The sequence below is a fragment of the Halichoerus grypus genome, chromosome 7, assembly GCF_964656455.1.
Source record: "Halichoerus grypus chromosome 7, mHalGry1.hap1.1, whole genome shotgun sequence".
NCBI lineage: Eukaryota > Metazoa > Chordata > Mammalia > Carnivora > Phocidae > Halichoerus > Halichoerus grypus.
Window position 1 is genome coordinate 26,192,046 of NC_135718.1, and position 27,744 is coordinate 26,219,789.

The following is a 27,744-nucleotide window of genomic DNA, read 5'->3' on the forward strand; positions in this document are numbered from 1 at the left end:
TTTGGCTGAGGTCCTAATCTCAGGGTTGTGAGATCGAGCCCTGCATCGGGCTCTGCGGCTGGGCATGGAGCCTGCTTAAGATTCTCTCCGTCTCCCCCTGCCCCTCCACCCCGAAAGAAAAGAAAAGAAAAGAAAAAAAGAAAGAAACAAACAAACAAGACATTCCTTATATAAAATTTGACCTGCTGTCGCTATCTGGAAAAGTTTCTCTGACTTTAGTCAGCAGGCTGTGTCCCTCACTACTTCCAACTTCAGAGCCAGGAAGCATGATGGATGGGTTCCTGCACTAATTATAAACTTCATGAGACACTGTATAAGGGCCTGGTTTCTTCCTAACCCCAAATGTATGCCATTTAATATGTATTAAAGATCTCTCTCAGGCCAGAAACCTAAGAAAGGGGACCAATTCTCAAGGACTCAGGAGAGTACTTTGTCATTACAAAAATTTTATATAACAATCATTCTGTTGTTTGTTGAAAACAATGATAATATCTCCTGGCCAATCACCCAACAGTATTACTCTAATAATATAATCATTTGTCTCAATGGCTATTGACTTGTAAAATGTTCATTTCACCTAACCTAGCAATCATACTTCTAGGAATTCATCCCACAGAAATTCTTAGGCAGGAGTACAAAGACACACATACTCAAGGATGCTCACTGCAGGTTTGTGGTAGGGAAAAACTGGAAATCATCCAAAGGCCCAACAATGGGAGACTAGTTAAATAAAGTACAGTGTATCTAGATAATAAAAAAGCGCAGTTAGGAAGAACATACTAACATGGGAAGATGTCCAAAAGATATTAAGTTTAAAAAGCAAGTTGAACAACATTATGAAAAGCACGGTCCATTTTTATAAAGTAATGATTATTCTATACAGATCTATGCATTGAAAAGAAAATCTGGAAATAGGAACACCAAAGTCTTCTCAGTGGGGGGACGCCTTATGAAGGATTTTCACTTTCTGGGTCATAAATTTCTGTGTTTCAGTTTTTATAATGAGCAAGTATTTCTTTTATAAATGGGAAAAGGAAAGAAAATGTAAAAAAATAAAACCTCTGTTGGCCTTAGTCTGTCAATACCACAGCATTCAACCAGCTGCAAGCTTTGATGGCTCAGGATACTCCACAGGGCTGCCCTGTCTCCCTACTTGGGCCCGAATCACAAATTGAGCAGACTCAGCACATGTCATGAGGTTGCCATTAAACAGCAGCAAGCCAAGGCACTTGAATTTCCACAGTGTCAGTAACGAGGTTGGGGGGCCATGTCTCTCCTGAAACTCAAGTGAAATTGCCTTGGAATTTGTGGTTAAGGCCTACCAATGGCAGAACGGGGAGCAGACAGCCTCTCCAGCAGAATTCTAAAGCACAGCTCAGAAATCAAGCCCTGCTGAGTTGGGGAATGGTTTCTTTTTAATGAAACCCAGAGAGTGGGGGGCAGGGGAGCAGTCACTGGCAATCTGAGAAGAAGGAATAAGCTGATCATAAAATTAAAAGGGAATGGGAAATAAGAGGAACTGGCTGCAAAGTGGGAAGGAAAGAAGTTGAAGTGTCTCCTGGTAGTTACTGATGTATGTACTGCAGGACTTACCAAATGATTCATGCCAGAAGCTGGATTTGATTCTAAATCTCCTGTAGCAAATGAAACGAAAGCTCCCCTGTCCTCTTTCCACTTGATGCTTTGGTACTGGCCCCGTGTCCAGATCAATGTGCAAGGGTCCTCTGATCCCAGGCAGGGCTAGGGCTTCTTGGGTGGAAGCGCAGATACTATTTTGCCCAGCTGGGGCCATCCCCCTCCTTACTAACACAACCCCAACTTCCTTCCTCTGCCTTTCCTTGGCTGTGCCCCTCAGGGAACCAGGGCCCGTCCCAGTTGATCAGTAAACCAATACGACTGTCTCACCTTCCTGACATAACTCTAGCCAATGAGATGCAAGGGGAGATCAATGAGGCGGTTCTGTGAAGGTGTTGATTGGTCTTTAAAAGAGACACAGGACAGAAGTATCTCTTTTACTGCCTGTAGACTCTGTCAAGTGTGAATCCAGGATGCCAGGGATTATGGCAGCCATCTGTGGACCATGAGGGAACCAGTTCTAAAAGGCAAGCCAAAGCGCTGAGGAAGGCAGAGCAGGAAGTTAGAAAGAACTCAGGTCCTAAACAACTTCACTGAACAGATGACAACCAACCCTGGATCTGCCCCACCTCCGGATGACTTGCTATGTAAGACAAGTGCCATTATTGTTAGGCCATTTCAGTCAGGATGTTCTATTATTTGTAGTCAAAACCACCCAACAGATACAAACAGGCAGAACAAGAGGTGCCTGCTCCATCTGTGTACTCCAACCGATTTGACTTCTGAGCATAACTGCGCACCAGGATTACTAGGTGACAGATGCCCCATGGCCTCATGAGAGCAACTGATTTTGCCTACCCAGAACTATACCAAATCTTTTTCTGCCAGGAGTTACCCTTTGCTTTAGAGGACTTCTTTCCCACTCCATGTGGTTGGAAGTGAGGAGAGGGGAGAAACTTAAACATAAATTCTGGTATTCCATCTCAACCACCACCAACAACCAGGGTGGTCACATGACCCAGGCAGAACTCATCTGAGTCCCTCCCCAAGACTGATGTAGGAATGTGGGAAGAATAAAGCCTCCTGCCTGCTGGGACTACAAACTGAGAGAGCCAGAAACTGACTGGTGGTGTTCATCTTTCCCGGCATGTAGGGAGAGTCAGTGTGTAGTACAAGACCAACACATGAATCAGGGCCCTGAGGATGCTGTTTGAACACACAGATCGAGCCATACCTGAAACCCTGGACAACCCATTTATCTGAGCCATAAAGTCATTAAGGTAGTTTGATTTGGGTCATTTTCTTATAACTAGAAGCGACCTGACTAAAATAAACACAAACCTGCCCCACCCCCATATCCTGAATCCTTCACCTCCTCTGGATAGTCTCCTTTCCCAGGCCTCTCTCATTTCTACTTCCTTTTCTCTACAGCTCAACTTCCCACCTCTGAGCAAATGAACCAACTGTCCGGCTAAGTTACAGGACCTTCTGAGTCATTCTTCAGAGCAGGCTTCGGAGGCAGCCTCACATGGCCCCACAACTGGGTGTGTGCACTGCCACCCACCAGCATACCGCCCAGAGCCTTGTCCCTCTTTCCCTTGCCTACCACTGTCCTGATGCTTTTTCCAAGGCTGTGGATGCTACTTAGACCTGGAAAAGCAGGTTTCAGCATTCCACTTACTTGATGGCACTGCTCAGCATGTTCACACAGGCAAATGGGCGGGTGCTCCACATAAAGTCACCGAGTTTACTGTAGCCGCACAGGTGAGGTAAGACCATCAGACAGGATTATACTGCCAGTTACACACGCAGCTGTATCTGTGTGCAGATCACATGTAAAACATGTGTTCTGGAGGACAGCATACGTGTAACCCTTGCACAGCATGGCCACTCAGACCACAGCAAGGCCTATACATCACAAGGGAGGTTCTCTGCAGCATCAGAAGAGTGTGCCACGCCCTGAGGAATCCTGAAAGGCCTAAACTTACTCTTACAAAACAGTTACAGTAGGGGCAATTATTCACTCTTTAAAAAGATTCTTCACCTAATAAAAGGAATTACTACAAGGCCCCACTAAAATGCATGGGCTCTAATGCATCTCGAATATGAGTTGATTTGTGTAAGATTTTACAGGGACTGTCAACCACACAAATCAAGGAGCCATAGTTGAACTGAATTTGTTTTTTGGTTGCATAATGTGATGAACACAAGGTGATTTTATTTGTATCATTATTATTGATTTTCTGTGTGGAGGAAGATAATGGCACCAAATATCATCATATCAGCTGAGGCAAACATCTGGTTCAGGGACTAGCAAGGCATTTCCTTCCTAACAGGGCTTTGCTGTTAAATGGCATGTTTATTGTCATTACAAAAAAGGACCAAGGTACCCACCTTCTCCATCCATATAAAGTTTTTAAAGACTAAGTAATAATAATAATCATTGCAGATAATACTTACATAGTTCTTACTATATATCAGGCATTGTTCTAAGTGCTTTAGAAGTATTAGCTCATTTCATCTCCTCAAAAACTTCATATGTAGTTACTATTATTATCTCTCCTTTCTAGATGAGTAAATGGGTTACATTGCCCAAAGTCAGGAGGCAGAGCTAAGAATGAAGGCAGTCTGGGTCCAGGGGCCATGCTCTTCACCGTCATACTAGGCTGCCCCCCCGGACCTGGCAGTCGTGCACAGGATGGCAAACAGTAGAAGGGAGAGGAGCAGAAATGGGGGCTACTTAGCTTAGTACTGACAAGTTCAGGCATATGGTGCTCAGGACCTGTACAATGCAGTGAAGTGGAAAAAAAAAAAAAAAGAAAGAAAGAAAGAAAGAAAAGGAAAGAACAAGGGATGGTGATTACAAGTGGGCACAAGGGAGGTTTCTGGAGAACTAGCCTGTTCCTTGATTTGGGTGCTAGTTATATGGGTGTGCTCAGTCTGTGAAAAGTCATCAAGCTGTACTTTTTATATACATATTTTCATGAAGAAAAAGTTAAAGGACCAGGGGTGCCTGGGTGGCTCAGTCAGTTAAGCATCTGCCTTCAGCTCAGGTCATGATCCCGGAGTCCTGGGATCGAGCTTGGCATTGGGCTTCCTGCTCAGTGGGGAGTCTGCTTCTCTCTCCCCCTGCTCTTGCCCTCTCACTCACTTGTGCTCTCTCTCTCAAATAAATAAATAAATAAATCTTTTTTTTTTTTTTTAAGATTTTATTTATTTATTTGACAGAGAGAGACACAGTGAGAGAGGGAACACAAGCAGGGGGAGTGGGAGAGGGAGAAGCAGGCTTCCTGCTGAGCAGGGAGCCCCATGCGGGGCTCCATCCCAGGACCCTGGGATCATGACCTGAGCCGAAGGCAGACGCTCAACCGACTGGGCCACTCAGGCGCCCAATAATAAAGTCTTTTTTAAAAAAGTTAAAGGACGGAAGGATGGATTTAAGAGGATTTTGGTAATATTATGAATGGCTTCTGCCCCCTTTATTTTCCAAATGTTCCTGAGTGACTAAGCGAGACATGATGGAGCTCACAGGCCACGTGAACCAGTGGAGTCATCCATATGGAGGATTCTCCAAACCCACTGTCCAGCCTGAGACAGCCCGCAGCGCAGACATCAGGTGAGCTATAGGCCACACAGCATCATGGTTAGGAGAATGGCATAAAGAACTAACTTGCCTGGTTCAAATCTTGCTTTGCACAGCCTGGATGTGTGACCTTGGACATGTTATACTTCACCTTTCCATACTGTCTTGCTCTCTGCAACTGTAAAGCCGGCATAACATGGTGTCTAACTCACAGGGCTTTACTGCATATTAAAGGAGCACTCGTGACTGTGGCTGGCGCATGGAACACACTACTAAATGTGAGCCCTTTTCTTCACTATTTAGGCCCATAGCCATGGCCTCCTCCCTTGTATCAGTTACCATATACCTTTTAAAATCATTTTCCCAGGGCACCTGGGTGGCTCAGTCGGTTAAGCGTCTGCCTTCGGCTCAGGTCATGATCCCAGGGTCCTGGGATCAAGTCCCATGTCGGGCTCCCTGCTCAGTGGGGAGCCTGCTTCTCCCTTTCCCTCTGCCTGCCGCTCTGCCTACTTGTGCTATCTCTCTGTCAAATAAATAAATGAAATCTTTAAAATAAATAAATAAATAAAACCATTTCCCCATTATTTATTTATTAATAATTTATTGTTCCTGTTCCAAAAAGCATTATAAATATAATATATACAATACATTAATAAAATATAATAAATTAATAATTTATTGTGCCCTGTTCCAAAAAGCATTTCAGGTAGATTTATTTTAGCTATTATTTAAATAGTATGATCCTATTACAGAAAATCTGGAAAACAGAAAACCAAGTAGTATACTTTCAGGAGGGTAGCCATCCTGCCGAGGGCGCGCATTGCCTGACGTGATCTGAAGGCATGATAAACGGGGCCATTGGTGCAGAAGGGACTGTGGAGGTAGCCAGCCAGGCTACACTCAAGAAATAGCCACAACTTTTTTTTTTTTTTTTTTTAAAGATTTTATTTATTTATTTGAGACAGAGAGAATGAGAGAGAGAGAGCACATGAGAGGGGGGAGGGGCAGAGGGAGAAGCAGACCCCCTGCCGAGCAGGGAGCCCGATGCGGGACTCGATCCCGGGACTCCAGGATCATGACCTGAGCCGAAGGCAGTCGCTTAACCAACTGAGCCACCCAGGCGCCCCACAACTTTTTATTTTAAAAAATTTCAGTCACATAGAAAAGTTAGAAGGTCGGTACAAAAATACCCATATGCCCTTCACCTAGATTCACCAGAATTGTTAACATTTTGCCACATTTGCTTTCTCTTCTCTCTTCTCTCTACATATACTTTATTTTTTTGCCTAATCATTTGAAAGTTAAGTTGTAGAAATCATGTCATTTTAGTCATAAACACTTCAGCTTTTATCTCCTAACATTACATCATATTGCACCCAAGAAATTTCAGTGGTACAGTCCTATTATCTAATATACAATCTGTATTTATATTTTTTCCAATTGCCCTAAAAATGACCTTTTTTTTTTTTTCCAATTCAGAATCCAATCAAGGATCACAAGTGCATGTGTTCTATAATCTAGTAAAGCCCCCGCCCCTTGCCCTTGCAGATCTTTCACAGCTTTGACATTTTTGAAGAGTCCAGACAGTTTTCTTATAAAATGTCCTACCATCTAGATTTGTCTGATTGTTTGCTCATGATTCAATGCAGGTGAAATATTTTTGGAAAAGTGCTACCCAGTTGATGTTTTATACTGCATACTCCCACACATAAGATACATAGTAATAAGTTGTCCCATTACTGGTGTTGCTATGTTTGATCATTTGGTTAAGGTGATGTCCACCCAAATCCTGTCATTGTAACGGTATTTTTCTCAGTAACAAATAAGTGATCTGTGGAGGGGTTTGAGTCCCTGTGAACATCTTATCTTGTTCCCTGACAATCCTTTTATCCAGTGGTTTTAGCATCTGTTGATAATCTGCCTGAATCGATGATCACATTTGTGGTGCAAAATGGTGACTAGTGATGTTTACTGTGTGGGTGAAATGAACTGCTGCAAGTTAAATCTTATTTTTCCACTTACTTGCACTATTACTTCAGAACTTTAATATCAGAACTATTTCAGAAGCTCATCTGCTTGACTCCTCCTGACAGTGATTCATAACACCTGTTTTTACATTTCTCTGATCTCTGTCCACCTGAGCAAGTACATTAAGTGGAAACAAACATATAAATGCACTGGCTTAAGCAGTGGGCTAGGAGTTACCTGTCTATACAAGCAAAAGGTTGGCTAGTCTTTATAGCCCCCTTTCCTACAGCAGATCAAATTCTCCATCAAGAAAAGTCTGTTTTTCCAAAGACAGTTCTTTATCAGAGTCAGCTTCAGGCATCCCAAGAAGGGAAAGAGGGAAGACACAAAGGGTTCAGGCAAGAGACTCCTGGCACAATTTTAAAAAATTCTGCAAACTACATTAGGACAGTACCAAATCCCATGGGCCACTGTTTCAGGCAGCCTGCCTCCCCTGCCCCTATGAACAGGACTTCTTCCTGGTCAACAATCCTTTAGAACCCAAACATCATCTCCAGACCAACTGCCTTAGAATCCCGGGGAAGCTGATTAAGAAACAGATGCCTCTGTCTCACCTCTGACCAAATGAATCACAGCCATGCAGGGGGGTTGGGACAAATTCCCCAGAGGACCTCATGAGCAGCCAGGTTTGGGAACCCTTGCTTAGAAAAGACCCACTGTAGTCTCCCAAAGGGGACTACTCCATAGAACACAAAATGGTAGATAGTAGTTAAGGATCACTCCCATTATGTGATAGCCACCCTGCCAACAACTCACCCCAGGGGTCCAGAATGAGGACAGATGAGTTCAACCTAGAGGATCTATTGCACCCCCAATTTATAACCCACTTGAAGGCTGGGGAAAAAAAGTCACTGTCAGATCTATGGTTCCTCAAATTTAGTCTCTACCAGAAGCATCTGGGGACAACACCCCTAAAAGATTCTGAGTCAGAGGTCTCCTGTGGGGCCCAGGAATGTGGGCTTATAACAAGCTCTCCAGGAGCTTCTGACGCAGGGGATCCACGCTCATCTATGGCAGTCAAAGAGCAAAAGAGTTGGATAAAACTGTCGTGGCCTTCATCTGAAGGCTACTTACCAAACCAAAAAAACAAAATCTGAGGCTATGTGGGAAATGTTTCCGAGTAATTAATTAGTTACACAGAAACATCCAGATGATATGAAACCTTCCACAAAAGGTTTTAAATTTTGCTCTAACATTTTCTCCCACTGGAGGACTATAGGCAGGATGAGCTAAGAGCAGGAGACCAAGGTCCCAACACAAAGTCCCCACTTCGGTTGCCATGTTAGCAGTCTCCAGAGAGGCACCAGGAGCACAGACCATCCCCTGGAGGCCACTTGAATCATATAAATCAAATTTTTCTGACTGTCAAGGTCCTGCCTGATTCCAGCTTCCCCCTCACACTGTGAGGGATCAAACTCCCAGCAATTCTCTCTCTCTCTCTCTGCCACACCCTCTACTGTTAACCCAAGGCTTAACCAAGATTAACACATGCGCTTGGGACCCCAGAAATAGAGATGGCTAGGCCACTGGCAGCAGGGAGCAAGGACCATACTAATTATGGGAAATAGGACAGACAGAGAGAGCGGATCAGCTCCATGCTGAGTTGGCCTTTGGCTCGCTGGGAATCTGAAGTATGGCTGGCAGTCTGCAGCAAGGGCTGAGGGTGTCAGAACAGTGGCTGCTGGAGGTCACAGTGGTATAACCTTCTCTTCCCTGGCCCAGGTAGATTCCCACCCAGGAAACATCAGGCAGAACAAGTCACCTTCATGGTACAAATGGGGTACAGTACTCCCAGGAAAGGTCACTTCACAGATATCAAAATATGCCTATGAGTTCCCAAAGCCAACCAGGCTCATGGCATAAGGACCCCCGTGCCAGCCAGCTCTTGGTGTTCTTACCTGACTGGAACACGTATCTGGCCAAGCCCTGCATTAGCTCTGCTGGCCATGTTGGGGGGGCAGACTCCCCTGTTTCTCTCTTCAGACGAAATGTCAATTCAAAGCCAAAACCACTAGGCCCGTCTGTTCCTGTAAATCTGGAAGGAATAAAAAACAAATGTTTTTAGTTCAACTACCTTAGGAAAACACTGTTTTTAAAGTCCAATTAAAGTTCTCCCCTATTTTTGGTGGCCTCAGCATCCAAACCCCTTAATCAGAGGAATCTCTCTCAATAGCCTATAAGGAGCCACAATACTAGTCTTGCGCTCCTGCCAGCCACGATACATGGGTATGACCTTGGCCCAGCCAATCAAATTCCCCTGGTGGCACTCTAAATTATGAGTTCCACATTTTGTGGCTCTGGAACATTCCTCTGGGTGATTAAGGTTCCATTACTGAAAATCTTCCTTATTCACACTCCTTATTCCTTCAAGCTGTTAATAAGCACCTACTTAGTTTGCCACAAGTCCTGTTGTATGCTCTGTGAGGACAAGACCCTTTCTCCACTCCCACCTTCACCCTGCCCCACCCGGGTACAATCCTTGGGCTGGGCTGGCTGGTCTCCAAACTCGGCATTTGTGGAAAGGTCCCAAGGCAGATTCCAAATACTGGGAGGGCCTGTATTCTTCCTGAAACCCAGCACCCCACACGTGCTCATCAATTGGCATGTGCTCTTCCTGAAACTTGGTGCCCCATGGGCACTCTTCAATCACTGGAACGCTAGGGAATCACGGATTTGTGCCCCCTTCTCACCCAGGTGGCCAAGAATGATGACAGTTACTGCCTCTATGACCACATGCATCACGGTGATGATGAGGCGAGGGAGGAATGCCTGCCTCTGACCACTAGGAAACACTCAGGCGCTCCCAGTCTTCAGGGAAGTCCCCGAAATGGACTTCTGCCGGAGAGGAAAATGATGTGGATGAGAAAGCAAGTCCTGGGTGGGGGGGTGACATGCCCCCTTATGGGAGGGAAGCATCCAGGGAGGATTTCCTGAGAGTGCAGGAGGTTTGCCAGCATGGGAAGGGTTAAAAGTTAAAATATGTTCATGATATAATTTTCAGTAATTATATCTTGTACAAGCATGAGCCACAATGATTATACACATGTAAACTCCTCAGCATACAAATACAAACCATAAACTAAGATGACAGCCAACACCTCCTTGCCAAGCGCCCAGAACAGGGAGTCAGAGGTAAGAGTTTCGAAGGGATGATGATGCCCAACCCTGAAATTCCACATGGCATCTTTCCTTCATCATGCTCCTCATCACCCTTAGGAGGCCAGGCCAGGAGATTGGACAGAAAAAGATTCCAAAGTCTCTGAACCTCGGACACCAGTCCTAACCTTGCCTATGTGCCGGGGTGAGCTCAGCCCTCCTGTACTTACTGCAGTGGAGAGAGAACCTCTGAGAAGCTACGTTCTCCAAAGGACTGAAAAGGAATAAAGTCATCATGCTGGTGCCTAATTATATTTAAAAGAGGTGTCTATGGTTTGCATTTCCTCTGGGTATCTAGCAATGTGGGAGGCAGAATCCATTTTTGAGGGTACACAACTAGAATTTCAGAGACCAGATGAGAAGAAGTTGTTTGGCAAGACACAGTGTAAGCTATTTTCTTCCCTTACTGAACTGTCATATTGGGGGGCAATTCAATGCAGGGGGGCTGAGGGAATAGCTAAGCCAGCTGAGGCCAGAAGAGCCACCTCCCCGGGGCTGCAGGCTTGAGAGGAGTGTGAAAATCCGAGGTAATGCAACACTGACTCAGAATTAAAACTCCATCGAAGGAGATGGGTCACTAGGCCAAAGGGAAGATTTCAAGCAGCCTCCAATTAGAAGCAGCTTTGTAAAATGTATTAGACCATTATCCAGGGCTTTCATCTTGGGCCAAGAAAAATACATGATTTCTAACCACAAAAACTTGAGAAACAGACAAAAAGAACGTATTCCTCAAATTGCGCGATGGGGAGAACCATCAGATGCAGAGAGAAATCATACGTATCCAAGCAGCACCACCGCTCTAAGGAAGCTGTGCACGCATGCACACGCGTGTATGAGCGTGCATGCGCGCACGTGCACATGTCCACCATCTGCCTCCATGCGGGGTGCTTTCTGGGCCAGCTCTGTGGTGGGCAGGCCAGCCCTCACTGGGCTAGCTGGGAGGGACAGCCCCGGCCAGATGGTGTCCACCTGCATTTGATTACCACCCACCACGCTGGCTGGACGCAACCTCTAAACTCTGAAACATGCGTTTGGAATGGCCCAGCCTCAGGATAAACACACAACCTGGAGCCTGTCAGAAGGTCTCTTTTTCAAAGCAGATTGCCCAGGCAATAGCCAAGTGACAAGGTCATTCAGTCTTTCAAGTCCCTGGAGGGCCTGGCTTGGTCTGGACTTCCTCACGTGAGGGCTTCTCCAGCCACAGAGGTTTTGTCTGACCAGAGGTTGAAGCCCCTCCTAGGGGGCAGCTGTCTCCCACACCCTCTGAGAAAGAAAAGCACGAGGGGAAACTGGCACGTGCTGCAGGAGGAGGGAGGTGGGTCAGAGAAAAGAATTTTTCTAACACAGAAGGCTGCTAAAACACCAGCCGGTGGTAAAGGAGGCCAGTGGAATTTCTTCCTACAGAGATTTTAAAGGAATACATTATAGATTCTCCCCAATCTGGCAGGGAGGGGGTGAGGGGTTCTTATCTTGTCTTGTTGCAAGGATGGGTGAGACTGTTTCCAGCTCAAGAACTTCTGATCCTGATGGACACTGGGGAGGGTATGTGTTCTGGTAAGCGCTGTGAATTGTGCAGGACTGTTGAATCTCAGATCTGTACCTCTGAAACAAATAATGCAATATATGTTAAGAAAGAAAAAAAGAAGAAGAAGAATGTAGCAGGAGGGGAAGAATGAAGGGGGGGAAATCGGAGGGGGAGAAGAACCATGAGAGACGATGGACTCTGAAAAACAAACTGAGGGTTCTAGAGGGGAGGGGGCTGGGAGGATGGGTTAGCCTGGTGATGGGTATTGAGGAGGGCACGTTCTGCATGGAGCACTGGGTGTTATGCACAAACAATGAATCATGGAACACTATATCTAAAACTAATGATGTAATGTATGGGGATTAACATAACAATAAAAAAATTAAAAAAAAAAAAAAAAAAAAAAAAGAACTTCTGATCCTGCTCACTGAGGTACCCAGGGGAGAGGATGGCTTTGTCCCAGCAGTTTGGCAAGCCTAGGGACGGATGTGGCAGTGTCCAGAGTAGTATCAAACCTGCGCACAGAAAGAACCCGTGCCTTTCATCTCAGACGTAGTTGCCTGACCACTGGAACCTGCCCAAAAGCCTGCCCCAAGCACCTGCACTAAGAAGGTATCAATCAGCATCCAAGAGGCCAAAATGACCACTAACACCAGGCAGAGATGAATGGGAACCCAGGAGAGACTTTCTGGTGGAAACACAACAGTTCAGGTGGGCAGAAAAGATGATCTAAAAGTTGGCATCTCGTGCTCAACACCATTAGTTAATAGGGAAGCTCAAATCAAAACCACAGTGAGGTACCACTTCATCCCCCTTAGGATGGCTAAAATAAAAGACAATAACAAGTGTTGACGAGTTAGTGGAGAAACTGCAACTCTCACACACTGCAAGTGGGAATGTCAAATGGCAGAGCTGCTTTGTAAAACAGTCTGGCAGCTCCTCAAAGAGTTAAACATAGAGTTACCACATGACCCAACAGTTCCACTCCTAGGTATACACCCAAAAGAACTGAAAATATATGTTTACACAAAAACTTGTACACTGGGGTGCCTGGGTGGCTCAGTCAGTTAAGCGTCTGACTTCAGCTCAGGTCATGATCTCAGGGTCCTGGAATTGGGCCCTGAGTCAGGCTCCACGCTCAGCAGGGGAGTCTGCTTGTCCTTCTGCCCCTCCCCCTGCTCATGCTCTCTCTCTCTCTCTCTCTCAAATAAATAAAACCTAAAAAAAAACCCAAAAAACAAAAACAAAAAACAAAAAAAACTTTTACATTAATATTCATAGTAGCATTATTCATAATAGCCAAAAAGTGGAAGCAACCCAACGTCATCAATGGATGAGTGGACAAACAAAATGTAGTACATCCATACAATGGAATAAAGAAGAATGATGCACTGATACAACATGGATGAACCCTGAAAACATTGTGCTAAGTGAATAAAGCCAGATACAAAAGGCCATATAATGTATGATTCCATTTATACAACATGTCCAGAATAAACAAATCCAGAGACAAAAAGTAGATTAGTGGTTGCCAGGGGCTAGGGGGAGTCAAGGGGGAGTGACTACTAATGGGCACAGTTTCTTTTTGGGGTGATGGAAATGTTCTGGAATTAAATAGTGATGATGATTGTACAACCTTATGAATATTCTGGAAAACACTGAATTGTATACTTTAAAAAGGTAAACTTCATGGTATGTGAATTATACATTAAAAAAAAAAAGTTGGTATCTTAGGTACACCTCAGTGCTAGGGGGAGCAAGGCCAACCACACCACGTATGCCAGGTCTTCATCTGACTCTACCTATTAATAACTGCTATGATTAACTGAATGCCTATTAAGTTTTAGGCCTTGGACTAAGTACTTATGTCACAGCATTTAATTCTCCAACAAGACTCAGCCACTGTTATCTTCATTTAACTAACATGAGAAAAAGACACTAAAGAGAGTTTAAGTAATATTCCGTATGTCACACAGCAAGCAAGAGACAGAGCTTGGACTTGAAGTCTGCCTGACTCCAAAGTCCATCTTCTTACTGCCATGTGACCTCAGGCAAGACATTTAACCTCTGTGCCCCAGTTTCCTCATCCATAAAATGGGGATAATAACAAAACAGTAACTATTTCAGACTTGTGAGGATTAAATGTTAGAAAATGCCTGGAACACTATAAGCATTGCATCACTTACACTAAGTAAAAGAAGCCAGTCACGAAAGACCATGTAGTGTATGATTCCACTGATATGACATGATAAATAATATAACTTGTTTTTTTAAAGATTTTATTTGTTCATTTGAGAGAGAGCACGAGCAGGGGTCAGGGAGGGGCAGAAGGAGAGGGAGAAGCAGACTCCCCGCTGAGCAGGGAGCCCAACACTGGCTTGATCCCAGGACCCCAAGGATCATGACCTGAGCAGAAGGCAGATGTTTAACTGGCTGAGCCACCCAGGTGCCCCATATAACTTGTAATATATAATACAAATTATGTGTATATTATATAAAATGTCCATAGTAGGCAAATCTGTAGAGACAGAAAGCAGACTGGTGACTATGTAGGTCTGGGGGACTGAGGACAAATGTGGAGTGACTGCTAATGCGTATGGGGTTTCTTTTTAGGGTGATGAAGAAATTCTAAAATTAGATTATGATGGTTACATAACTCTGTGAATGTACTAAAACCACTAAATTATACATGTTAAGTGGGTGAACTGTATGGTATGTGAATTATATCTCAATAAAGCTGTTCTTAAAAATTGAGGGGGAAAAGAAAAGATTGATAGTAAAAAAATTCAAACTACAGACATACAGATATAGGTACAGACATACAAAGAGATGTTCAACCTCACTCATGATAGGAGAAACGCAACTTAAATACAAATTAAAGCAACAAGAGGGACAGCTGGGTGGCTCAGTCGATTAAGCATCTGCCTTCGGCTCAGGTCACGATCCCAGGGTCCTGGGATCGAGTCCCGCATCGAGCTCCTTGCTCAGTGGGGCGCCTGCTTCTCCCTCTGCCTGCCGCTCTCCCCCACTTGTGCTCTCTTTCTCTGACAAATAAATAAAATCTTTTTTAAAATCTCTTTTAAAAAAATAAAGCAACAAGAGACACGATTCTCACCTATCAGATCAGCAAAATTAAAAAAGCAGGATATCATTCTATTGGTGAGGCTGTGGAGAAAGAGGTATTTTCATACACTGCTGGTGGGGATACAAGTTAGTACAACCATTTTGGAGGGTAAGTTAGCAATACCTAACAAAGTTACATCTATTTTACCTTTTGACACAGCAATCCCACTTCTAAGAATTTGTAATCGCAAAATATTGGAGACAACCTAAATGCCCATTCATAGAAGAGCAGTTCAAAGAGTACTATGCAGCTATGAGGAAGAGCTAACAAACTGATATGGATACTGTCAAGTAAAAAAAGGCAAAAAGTACTACAGTATACTACCTGTTGAGGAAGAAAGAGGGGGAGATAGTAAAATATACGTACATCTGCTCATTTGTGCAAAAAGCAACACAGCAAGAATAAATCAGAAACTACTAAGATTAGCTACCTACAGGCATAGGTAGGAACAAGGTGGGAAGGACTGCGGGGGGGGGGGCAGGGCACATTTCTCTGAATATGTATCCTGGTGTACAATAGGTGCTCAATAAAGACGAAAAGAACGAACTAACAGGCTCAGGCAGCAACGCTTTCCATCCAGATCCAGTCTGACCCCAGAGGAAGTGGCCCTGCTGGCCTCCAGGTCCTCTGGTAGCTGTGGAAGTGCTCTGGCAATCCTACAGTGAAGCTGGCAACAAGCCTTACCCCTCTCACCGCACAAATGTGACCACCCACCTAACTTTTCAAGATGTGTTTGCCTACTGTAAGCCCACAGCTCAGGATGTGGCAACATACCTGCACTGCAAGGCAAACACTCTCGGCATTGTATAATTACACTCAGCTGGGCCCTGGGCTGAAGAAGTGTGCTGCCGGGGAAGGGTGCGGTGAGAGCCAGCCCAGGTATCCAGGGCGCTTTCACTCCCCTCTCCGAAAAGCAGCAAACACCCACCAACCATCAAAAGACCAGTGGGTCAGGAAGAGTCAACACATTAATCTGATCTACTGCTCTGTCTGGGCAGTTTAAATTCCAGAATAACAAACAGGAGCCCTGGTCGATGTACCCAGAAACAAATGTGGAGGGGCCAGGAAACAGGAAATGGATCTAGCCCTTCCCCTCATCCTTCTGGCCATCTCCAGCCTCCCCTGATCTGGGGAGGCTCCAGCTCTTGACCTAGTTCCTAAAAAGACTTCATCGTGGGCCCGAGGACTCTGGTGTCGCTGAAATAGGGCAACCAACTTGTCCTTGTTTTTGCGGGACTTTCCTGGCTTTAGAATTGAAAACCTCACGTCCTGGGAAAGCCGTTAATCTCAGGCAAATGGGAACAATCACCCAATACTTAAGTGTCACTACCTGACCCACACAAAGAAAATGCCGCCAAATCCAAAAGCACCAAATATGCATCAAGAGCCACCAAAATGTCAGCAGAATCTCTGCAGCCAGGCTGCCTCTGCTCAAGTTCTGGCTCTGCTACTTCCTGGCTGGAGGGCAAATCTCTGTGCCTCAATTTCTTCATCTGTAGAAACAGAGATATGAAGAATAAACCCTAAGGTAAACTCTGGAGTCCAGGTGATAATGATGTGTCAATGTAGATCCATCAATTGTAACAAATGTGCCATTCTGGTACTGGATGCTGATAGTGGGGGAGGCCGTGCATGTGTGGGGGTGGAGGGTATATATGGGAACTCTACATCCACTCAATTTTGCTGTGAACCTAAAACTGCTCTAAAATATAAAGTCCATTTAGGGTGCCTGGGTGGCTCAGTCGTTAACTGTCTGCCTTCGGCTCAGGTCATGATCCCAGAGTCCTGGGATCAAGCCCCGTATCGGGCTCCCTGCCCCGTGGGAAGCCTGCTTTCTCCCTCTCCCTCTGCAGCTCCCCTCTGCTTGTGCTCTCTCTCTCGCTGTCTCTCTGTCAAAAAATAAATAAAATCTTTAAAAAAATAAATAAATAAAGTCAGTTTAAAAAAATATTAAAAAGTCCATTTTTATTTATTTTATTTGTTTGTTTGTTAAAGTAGGCTCCACACCCATTGTGGAGCCCAACACGCAGCCTGAACTCATGACCCTGAGATCAAGACCTGAGCCAAGGTCAAGAGTCAGACGTTTAACAGACTGAGCCACCCAGGCGCCCCTAAAGTCTATTTTTAAAAATGGAGACATGAGGGGCGCCTGGGTGGCTCAGTCATTAAGCGTCTTCCTTTGGCTCAGATCATGATCCGAGGGTCCTGGAATCGAGCCCCACATCGGGCTCCCTGCTTCACCCTCTCCCTCTGCCTGCTTCTCACCCTACTTGTGCTCACTTTCTGTCAAAAAAATAAATAAAAAATTAAAATAAAAAAAATAAAATGGAGATACAAGTAGCCATCATGTGGGAGCTACTTAAATGAGTTAATGCATATGAATCCCTCAGAGCAGTGCCTGGAACACAGTACGTACTGTCTCAGTGTCAGCTATGATCTATAGAGTTCCCAGTTCTGGAAATTCACCCTAAGAGCATAATCTTGTATTTGGAAAAAGTCTTGTGCATAAATATATTCCATGGTATTTTAAGAGTGAAGAATCTAGAAGCAGTCTAAATGCTCGACAAGCTGAGGTATTCTGAGTTCTGGTGCATGGAGTGCTGAGACATCACACAGTCATTAAAACTGAGAGTTCTGGGGGCGCCTGGGTAGCTCAGTCATTAAGCGTCTGCCTTCGGCTCAGGTCATGATCCCAGGGTCCTGGGATCGAGCCCCACATCGGGCTCCCTGCTCAGTGGGAAGCCTGCTTCTCCCTCTCCCACTCCCCCTGCTTGTGGTCCCTCTCTTGCTGTGTCTCTCTCTGTCAAATGAATAAATAAAATCTTTAAAAAAAAACAACAAAAAACTGAGAGTTCTGAAAACAGGACCAATCTCTGAGCTTTGAGAAGTGAAGGGAAGCCTCGTGGCTGCTGGTGGGAATGTACAGTAGTGCAGCTACAAAACAGTACGGTGGTTCCTCAAAAAAACTAAACACAGCTTTATCGTATGATTCAGCAACTCCATTTCTGGGTATAACCCAAAAGAAATGAAAACAGTGACTCAAACAGATACTCGCACACCCATGTTCACAGCAGCATTGTTCACAGTAGCTGAAAGGTGAAAACAACCCAAATGTCTATTCATCGGTGAATGGATAAACAGAATGTGGTATGTCTACACAATGGAATATTATTCCGCCTTAAAAAGGAAGGAAACTCTGACACATGCTACAACATGGATGAACCTTGAAAACATTATGCTAAGTGATATAAGTCAGACACAAAAGGGCAAATGTATGATTCCACTCATATGAGGTCCCTAGAGTAGTCCAATTCACAGACACAGAAAACAGAATGGTGGTTGCCATATCTCCATTAAAAAATGCAGATATGAGTAGTAGAGTGGGGTGGGGGAGGTGGAATGGGGAGTTATTGTTTAATGAGTACAGAGCTTCAGTGGGAAGATGAAAAAGTTCTGGAAATGGATGGTGGTGACAGCTATATAACAATGTGAATGTATTTAATTTCACTGAACTGTACACCTAAAAATGGTTAAAATGGTAAATATAGATTTTACTAAACAGTCATGAAAAACAATGAAACAAAATCTCATACAAAGTGATTCAAAATATTTGTGCAGGGGCTGCTGGGTGGCTCAGTTGGTTGAGCGACCAACTCCTGATTTCGGCTCAGGTCATGATCTCAGGATTGTAGGATCGAGCCCCACATTGGGCTCCATGCCCAGTGCGGAATCTGCTTGTCCCTCTCTCTCTGCTCCTCCCTCTGCTTGTGCTCTCTTTCTCTCTCTCTAAAATAAATAAATAAAATCTTAAAAAACCATATTTGTGCATACACACACAATGGAAAAATATATGAAAAAATATATGTGAGGAAAAGACAGAAGAAAAGGCAATAAAATTATCATAGTGGCTATCACAGTGCAATTTTTCTTTTTCAAACTTCTTTGTATTTTCCATATTTTCTACTCTTTATAATCTCTGGTCTAGACTGTAAACCCCACAAGGACAGGGCTGTGTCTTACTCACTGCTGTATCTGCCAGACTTCTCACAGAATCTGTTGGCTGAGGGTACATATTAGACATTCCAGGTATGACAGGAGAGACCTGTAGTCAGCACCCTCTCTCCCCAGGGGTGGCTTGGATACTTCCATTGGTATCTGAAGCACAGAATGCTGGGCCAACTAAGGCGGCTGTCAAGGGTCCACCTTGTGGGGGTGGTTCCTCTAAAGTCAGGTCTAGGGACTGTGGCTCAGTCTCAAGCTCAATATTGTTGTCAAAAGAAAAGGAAGAGTACACTATTTGCCTCAGGAAACATATGGCACAGGAGGCCAGGCCAGTCCAATCCCAGAACCACTTCATTCCCTATAAAGACTCCTGTTGTCTCTCCTTCCCCTTTCCTCTTTCCCTACTTCTTGGTGGGTCTTCCCCTCTAATCAGCCCTTCTTGGAAATTAGGCTTAGTTCCTGGCCTTACTGGGTTGGACATCCTCTCCCAGAAGAATGGAGCCTGTAGGTCCTGTCCCTGGGGAACAGACTGCAGACCTCTTCCCTTGGTGGCTTTCCTCCACAGGCACCCACAACCTCCATTTGTGTCTCTAATAGGCATAGGGCAAAGCCTAGCCTTAGCCCCAACTGGACCCAGAGATTACAAAAAGCCCTAAACCGAAGACCTCCAGTAGCTCTGGGGCTCTGCAAGGAGGCTGCCTATCTCTTCTCCACAGCTGCCTCTCAGAGCAATGCCAAGCACATTCAAGGACCACTCATCCAAACTCCAGCACATGTTTGGAGCACCATGTTTCTTGAGGTGAATTTGCTCCAAGGCCCTCAGTAGTGCCCCAAACCTCATGATGCCCTGCCTCAGTCAGTTAAGCGTCCAACTCTTGGTTTCGGCTCAGGTCATGATCTCAGGGTCCTGGGATTGAACCCCATGTCAGGGTCCACGCTCAGCACAGAGTATGCTTGAGATTCTTTCCCCTTCCCTCTTCCTCCCCTTCTGCTCCTCTCCCTGCTCATGCTCTTTCTAAAATAAATAAATAAGATCATTTTTAAAAAAGAGGAAATTATATATGGTCCTTTACTTGACCATTGTTTTCTTGTTAAATAGGAGGTTGTTTCCAAAGCTGCACTCTTTTGTACTTTGGCAAAGATCTTAATGCATATTGCTTTTTTGCTTGTTTTCCCTCAATAACTCATATTTGGGGAAATCCACATTATTCCCTTGGATTTAGAGTCCCAGAATAAGAGATTTTAGAAGTTGGTCTGAGCACTAAAGAAAGAAGGCATTCCGACTAGGATCCAGGTGTGTGCTATCACATGCGGCCAACTTCATCCACCTTTTGGTGTAGGGTCACCAAACTGGTAGGTAAAGGAAATGAGGCACGCCCCAAGTGTCGGGCAGCATTTCTGATATTGACCAGTTTCTCTGCTCCCAGGTCCCACTATATCTAGGCCAATACCAATGCTGCACTGTGACACCAAACCAACCTCCATGTCCCAAACACACCCCCCACCCCATACCATGACTACTGCTGCCCTCAACCTGGAAGGCCCTTCTAGACCAGTCTTATCTTCCCAAATCCTCCTGCCAAAGCTCTTCTCAATTACCGTGTCTTTTGCTCTTTTTTATGCTTTTTCCCCCCCACGCTATGTTCTCTCAAAGCACTGTTTTGTCTCTAATATAGTTCTTTGTGTGGTCTCCCTTACATGTTAAGCAAGGGTCTCTCACATTATACTGTGGAGTCCTGCCATTCTTCTACTTCTTTGTAGCTCCCCAAAGTGACACACACTGAACCCAGAACAATGCTGCTACTTAGTAGGTATCAAAAGATATCACCGACTCCTGGTGACATGCACATACTGAGACTAAACAAATGTTTATTAACTAGACTGAATCTGAGAAAAGAAGCAAAGTTTTATAAGATTTAGAATGGTAGGTTAAGAGGTAAGGAGGAAAATGCTAGACTAAGGTTATGGGCTGAAGACCTGAGGCAGAGTCGTGAGCCCACCAGCAGTGACCAGGAAGCCAGGAAGTGAGGAAGGTAGACATCAGAAATTCTTAGTCTTGGTCTCCCTGGACTCTTTGGAGATCCCAGGGTAGACTTAGGGTGGCAATTACACAAAATTATACCACTCTAGGATCCTATAAGATGCCAGAGAGGAGTCCAGGGACATGGGCAAGAATATAGGGAATGGAGGTCGCCTGAGCCAACACAAGCCCAGCCCATCACTCCCTTGCTGACCCTTGGGCAAGTTAACTTACACATGCCCCCATTTCCTTAGCTGTTAAACTGGGATAAAGATACTTCCCTCGAAGGGGAGTTGGGAGGCTTAAAATGGGATGGCCCAGTGTCTTGCACCCAGCCAGGACGCCCCCGCCCCCAAGAAGTTAGCATTCATCCTTCCTTTGCTTAGGGCTCAGTAGAAGCAGTCTCTGTGTATCATTTCTCCCTTAAAAATTCAGCAGATGAGGTGCACCTGGGTGGCTCAGTTGGTTGAGCATCCAACTCTTGGTTTCGGCTCAGCTCATGATATCATGGGTGGTGGGATCGAGCCTCATGTCGGGCTCCATGCTCAGTGGAGAGTCTGCTTGAGACTCCCTCCCCCTGCCCCTCCCTCCACCTGCATGCATGCGCCCTCTCTCATAAATAAATCTTTAAAAAACATCAGCAGATGATTCTAGGTTCCCAACTTCTGGACTCTGGAGTTTAATCAGTGTCCAGCCTTCAAGGGCTGCCCAATATTGGATCTAAACATTTACAAAGGGGCACCTGGGTGGCTCAGTCGGTTAAGCATCTGCCTTAAGCTCAGGTCATGATCCCAGGGTCCTGGGATTGAGCCTCACATCAGGCTCCCTGTTCACTGAGGAGTCTGCTTCTCCCTCAGGCCCTCCACCCCTGCCCCCCGCTTGTGTTCTCTCTCTCAAATGAATAAATAAAAATCCTTAAAAAAAAATAAAAATAAACATTTGCAAAGCTGATGTTTTTATTTTTGAACAATTCACATTTACAGATACTTCATTAGCTGTTTTGAAATGGTGTTTGGTGACTACACAAATACTATACTAAATAGAGAAACTTTGTAAAATTCTTTTGAAATATGTTTATAAGGTAATATTTTGCACAGCTAAGATTTTTTAAAAACATTCAGCTATATTGTATTAATTTTGTATAATCGTAAGAAAAGAAAAGGAGGGAAGGAGAGGGGGAGGGAAGAGGCAGGAAGGAAGGGAAAAATGACAGCCACTGAGACTGCATCCTCACACTGAGCTGGGAGTCTGACGAGGCCACAGAGCACAGCAGCCACCTCTGAGCTTTAACTCTGAATAGTAGATGTTCTTTCCACTACATAGCATCCAGCGAGATTCATGGAATGCATTTGCCTCACTCAGGTAGATGTTTCCTGAGATCCTTTGTTGGGAGCCAAGGACCACATTCCCAAAGCATTCCTCAAGGTTCAAAACAGTAGCTCATAGGACTGATTCAGCTGAGAATCCAGCTGAACTCACCTGGCTCCCAATCCTTAGGGCATTTAACTCTATCCCAGGTTTTCAGTGAGCAAAGAGCTTCCCCAGACTGAGACATTGAGCCTAAGAAAAAGACCAGGTGGTCAAAAGGTACAAGCTTTTTCCAGTTATAAGCTAAGTCCAGGAGGATGTAATGTACAACATGATGACTATAGTTAACACTGCTGTATGGTATATTTGAAAAAAAAAAAAAATTGTAAGTAGGTTCCATACCCAATGTGGGGCTTGAACTCACAACTCTAAGATCAAGAGTTGTATTTTCTGGGTGCCTGGGTGGCTCAGTTGGTTAAGCAACTGCCTTCAGCTCAGGTCATGATCCCGGAGTCCCAGGATCGAGTCCTGCATTGGGCTCCCGGCTCAGCAGGGAGTCTGCTTCTCCCTCTGACTCTCTCCCCTCTCATGCTTTCTCTCTCTCTCTCTCAAATAAATAAAATCTTAAAAAAAAAAAAAAAAGTTGCATGTTTTACAAACTGAGCCAGCCGATTTAAAATTGCTAAGGGAGGGGCGCCTGGGTGGCTCAGTCGTCAAGCATCGGCCTTTGGCTCAGGTCATGATTCCAGGGTCCTGGGATGGAGCCCCGCATTGGGCTCCTTGCTCGGCGGGAAGCCTGCTTCTCCCACTCCCCCTGCTTGTGTTCCCTCTCTCGCTGTGTCTCTCTCTGTCAAATAAATAAATAAAATCTTTAAAAAAATAAAGTTGCTAAGGGAGTAAATCCTAAGTGATCTCATCACATACACACACACACACACGCACACACACAAATACACACATTTTTCTTTCTTTTTTTTTTTTTTGTATCCATATGAGATGATGGATGTTAAACTTACTGTGATAATCATTTCCTAAAATACGTGGTCATTATACTGTACATGTTAAACTTATACAGCTGCTATATGTCAACTATATCTCCATAAAACTGGAAAAAAGGGGTACCAAGGTGGCTCAGTTGGTTAAGCATCGGTCTGGCTCAGGTCATGATCCTGGAATCCCGGGATCAAGCTCTGCGTTGGGCTCCCTGCTCAGTGGGCAGCCTGCTTCTCCCTCTGCCCTTCACCCCGCTCGTGTTCTCTTTCTCTCTCTGTCTCTCTCAAATAAATAAATAAAATCTTAAAAAAAAAAAACTGGAAAAAATTTTTGAATAAAATAAAATAATTTTTAAAAAGGAAAAACACCAAGCCAAGAGTAGCAGACCCTTTTTCTGCAGGGTGGTGAAAGCTCATAGTTCACCCTCCCTTAGTGGAGACCTACCATACCTTCTCCCCTCTACTCCCAACCACCAGCAAAGAACCAAAAGGTCAGTCCCCCAGGGGGATTCCAAGCCAGCCTGGCACTGTATAAAAGTTCTAGACCAAAGAAGAGCCTGGTGTTGGGTTTCTTGGCATCATTACAACAGCTCCCACTCTTGGCTTTGGTTTAAACAACATCTATACAAAATCTCTTTAAAAATAAGAAAAGACAGGGGCACTTCGCTGGCTCAGTCAGTACAGCAAGTGGCTCCTAATGTCTGGGTCCTGAGTTTGAGCCCCACATTAGGTATAGAGATTGCTTAAATAAATAAACTTAAAAAATAATAATAAGAGCGCGCCCGGGTGGCTCAGTCAGTTAAGCGTCTGCCTTTGGCTCGGGTCGTGATCGTGGGGTCCTGGGATCAAGTCCCACAACAGGCTCCCTGCTCCATGGGGAGCCTGCTTCTCCCTCTGCCTCTGTCTCTCTCTCTCTCATGAATAAATAAATAAAATCTTTTAAAAAAAAAAAAAGGAGAAGAAAAGACAGGTAGGCCAACAGCAAGATCACAGTCTGATTTGGGAAGCGAGGTGCCATGTGCATAGAGGTGTACAGCTTGGGGCTTCTTACAGACCCAAGGGCCAGAGCATTCTGCCCAAGGGCCTTTTGTCCACCCACTATCCTCCTGGACTCTGAGAAGCCAGCTGCCCCAGAAGATCAAGACATGTGAAAGAGGATAATGGGAAGAAACAAATCCTTCCAGCATCTCAGTTCCCAAGGGCAAGGACTGTACTTTTTGTGTGTTCTGTACGTGGGTACATCATGTCACAGCTGAGCAAATGCTAAATGGTAATCATATTCCCATTGCCGTCCAAAGAGATAACAAGGCTGAGACATTCAACGACAAGCAAGATAAGACAGCATTAAAAAAGCAATGAGCCTTCCTCTCTGTCACTATCAAAGTCAGACTCAAATATCTTAATGGCATTTCCTTTGAGCCACTTTTCTGCTATTTCCTTTTTAGGGAAACAAAACACCACTCAGCTCGGTTCCCATGCCTTCATACTGGTGCTAAGGTCCCACACTACTGGAAAAGTTTCCTAAAACCACACTCCTGCCTCCCCCGTCACATCATCCCTTGCTTCCCTCACGAGTCAACAGATAATCTGTTGAATGTCACATTCTTTACATTGCTTTCAAACTCTCCTGCCTCATCTTGCTCCATTGCCCTCCTCTCTTACCAAGCCCCAGACATACTGGCCTTCTTTCTGTCCCTTGAACACCTCAAGGTCCCTCCTGCCTCAGGGCCTTTGCTTTTCACTGCCTATGATCTTCTCATGGTTGAGTGACCAGAGCACTGTACAACTCCAGGGAACACAAACGGCACAGAGTAACATGAATGGTGCCCCTGGAGTTGTATAATGTGACGGCCCTGGCTGCCACTTTGTCATTGAGTTCAAATGTTACATCTTCAAGGAAACCATCATTGGTTAACTACTAAATGTACTGTCTCCACCCAACTTAACTCCTACTTCTACCCAGGTATTCCCTAGCACATCACCCCTGCTTTATTTTCAACACAGCACCTGCACTATCTAAAACTATCAATACTTGTACATGTTTCTCCTATAAGAATGTTAAGATCCATGAGAGCAGAAACTTTGCCTTCTTGCTCCCATGGTACTCCCAGCATGTAACAGAGCACCAGACATCTAGATAATGTGCACTAAACAGTTATGGAAATCAATTAAGGGCTTATCATGTACCAAGCACTGCACCAGGTGCTGGAGGTACTCCACCCCACCCTGATAAAGCAAAGGTCAGACATTTTTACCAAAATTGCACACCTCCTCCCAAAGGAAGGCTCTGACTCCTGTGAAAATGCAGTACATTTGGATTATCTTCCCTCTTAGGAGAGTAAGGGTCCAGACTGAAGGAATCCCCCTAAAAGAGCTAAATGCTCGGACTTGGTGCTGGACCGAGAGAATTCTTCACCTCTGGTGTGAGAATGCTTTCTCAACAGCCATAGAAAGCCCAAAAGAGGGCTACCAATGGGAAGCCACTGGATGGTGCTGAGCAGAGGGGTGACATGTGTGAGATGCTGTGGACGACTGCCCCCGGCCACAGAGCTAGCACAGAACTAAGGGATCCGTGTCAGCGATGTTCCTGCAAAGAAAGCTCCAATCCCAAAGGCTCCCTGTGCAGCTACTGCCTTCTCCCTGGGCCTTTCCTCTGCACAAAACCCTGGCCACAGAATGAAAAATTGCAAGACTGGCTCCAGGAGGGCAGGAATCCAGAAGGTCTGCAACCCGATATATTAGAAAAGCTAGAGCAGGAAGGAGAAGGGGTTAGGGCAAGCCACGGCGTTGTCTGTTGGTTTTCACTATACTTTCTCCTCTAACCAACCAAGCTGTTCAGAAGCATTTAGGAGTGGGTGCCTGGGTGGCTCAGACGGTTAAGCGTCTGCCTTCTGCTCAGGTCATGATCCCAGGGTCCTGGGATTGAGTCCCGCATCGGGCTCCCTGCTAGGCGGGGAGCCTGCTTCTCCCTCTGCCTCTGCCTCTCTCTCTTTCTCTGACTTTCATGAATAAATAAATAAAAAAAAACATTAAAAAAAAAAAATTAAAGCAAAAAAAAAAAAGAAGCATTTAGGAGTCAAAATACATCACAAGCAGAAAGTGCAGCCAGCCAGCCTGACCCCCTGGGATGGGATGGAGAGCCTGGGCCAGGCCCCATTCTCTAGTAGTTACCCCTCCCCTCAGGCATGGCTCCTGAGCTCCTGACCTCATGTTGAAAGGCGTGAGATCAGAGTAAGGGAAACTAGTGGTCAGAGGCAGGGCTCCAAGCGCCCCCAGGCATCACATGGAGGTCAGCACTGGAAAAACAAAAGCATCTCCTTGATTGGTCTTCTTGTGACAAAGCCAGTTCTATGACTGGAACCTCAAGAAGCCTGAATAACATGGAAGGAAGCAGGAAGGAAAGGGATCTTTGAAGGCCACTATCTTTTACTAACACACTAATAAAGCCTGGAGTCCAGTGGAACATGTCCCTCTGAGAAGCTGCTATGAACCCACATTCTCCCCAACAAATGGGCAACTGGTCTAGCCCCAAACATAGGCCTGGCCATGTTTCTGAGCATGGTGACTCCTACTTAAAGAAAACCTTCCACCAGGCCTCAAGGCATGGACTGTAGAAAAGAAGGCAAGGAGGCTCCATGTGATCACTTAAGATTCAAAGGCTGTATCAGGCCCGCCTGCCCACAGTGTTTTCCAGGTCAAGGACTCTTCAGCCAAAAAGACTGGGGGTCGGGGCGCCTGGGTGGCTCAGTCGTTAAGCGTCTGAGTTCGGCTCAGGTCATGATCCCAGCGTCCTGGGATCGAGCCCCGCATCGGGCTCCCTGCTCCGCGGGAAGCCTGCTTCTCCCTCTCCCACTCCCCCTGCTTGTATTCCCTCTCTCGCTGTGTCTCTCTCTGTCAAATAATAAATAAGATCTTTAAAACAAAACAAAACAAAACAAAAATATTGGGGGCTCCATGAAGACCAGACCAAGAGTATGCTGCTCATTAATAAAAACCTCATGCCCAGAATTGACCCAGCAATGACTATCTCTGTAGTAAATGAATGGCTGGCCTCCTAACAGGCCAGTGGTTAATGCTGGATGGGAACCAAGTGTACCCACTCATCACCCAGGAGACCCAGTGCCAGGAAAGATCAACTATTACTAAATTATTTGATTTTTATGTATGGCAGAAAGCCTCAAAAGCCCCAAATGGAAGCCTACTTATTTCAGGAAATTACCTGAAAAGGATCTCATCCATCCCGTGGCACTTGTGCTTATACCTGTGAAACTTCTGTGTACGGTGGGTACACGGAGCCTGGGGCACTCTATACGGCCAGCCTCGGTCTTCTATATCCACACACCCAAGAAAGGAGAAAAGAGGAGGCTCATGGTGTTCATTTCCAGGTGACAATGACCACCAAATCTAACCACTGATCACCTTTCTAAGAGG

At 45.2% G+C, this 27,744-nt stretch overlaps 1 protein-coding gene across 3 annotated transcripts in view; it reads right to left on the reverse strand.

Annotated features, from left to right (window-relative positions):
* The window catches only part of SUFU (SUFU negative regulator of hedgehog signaling), a 112,458-nt gene that overhangs the window by 67,578 nt on the left and 17,136 nt on the right, over positions 1 to 27,744 (reverse strand). For all 3 annotated transcript variants that reach the window (XM_036086694.2, XM_036086676.2, XM_036086686.2), the window contains exon 3: positions 9,085 to 9,221. In XM_036086694.2, the coding sequence (XP_035942587.1) occupies positions 9,085 to 9,221 (137 nt within the window). The remainder of the gene's footprint in view (positions 1 to 9,084; positions 9,222 to 27,744) is intronic.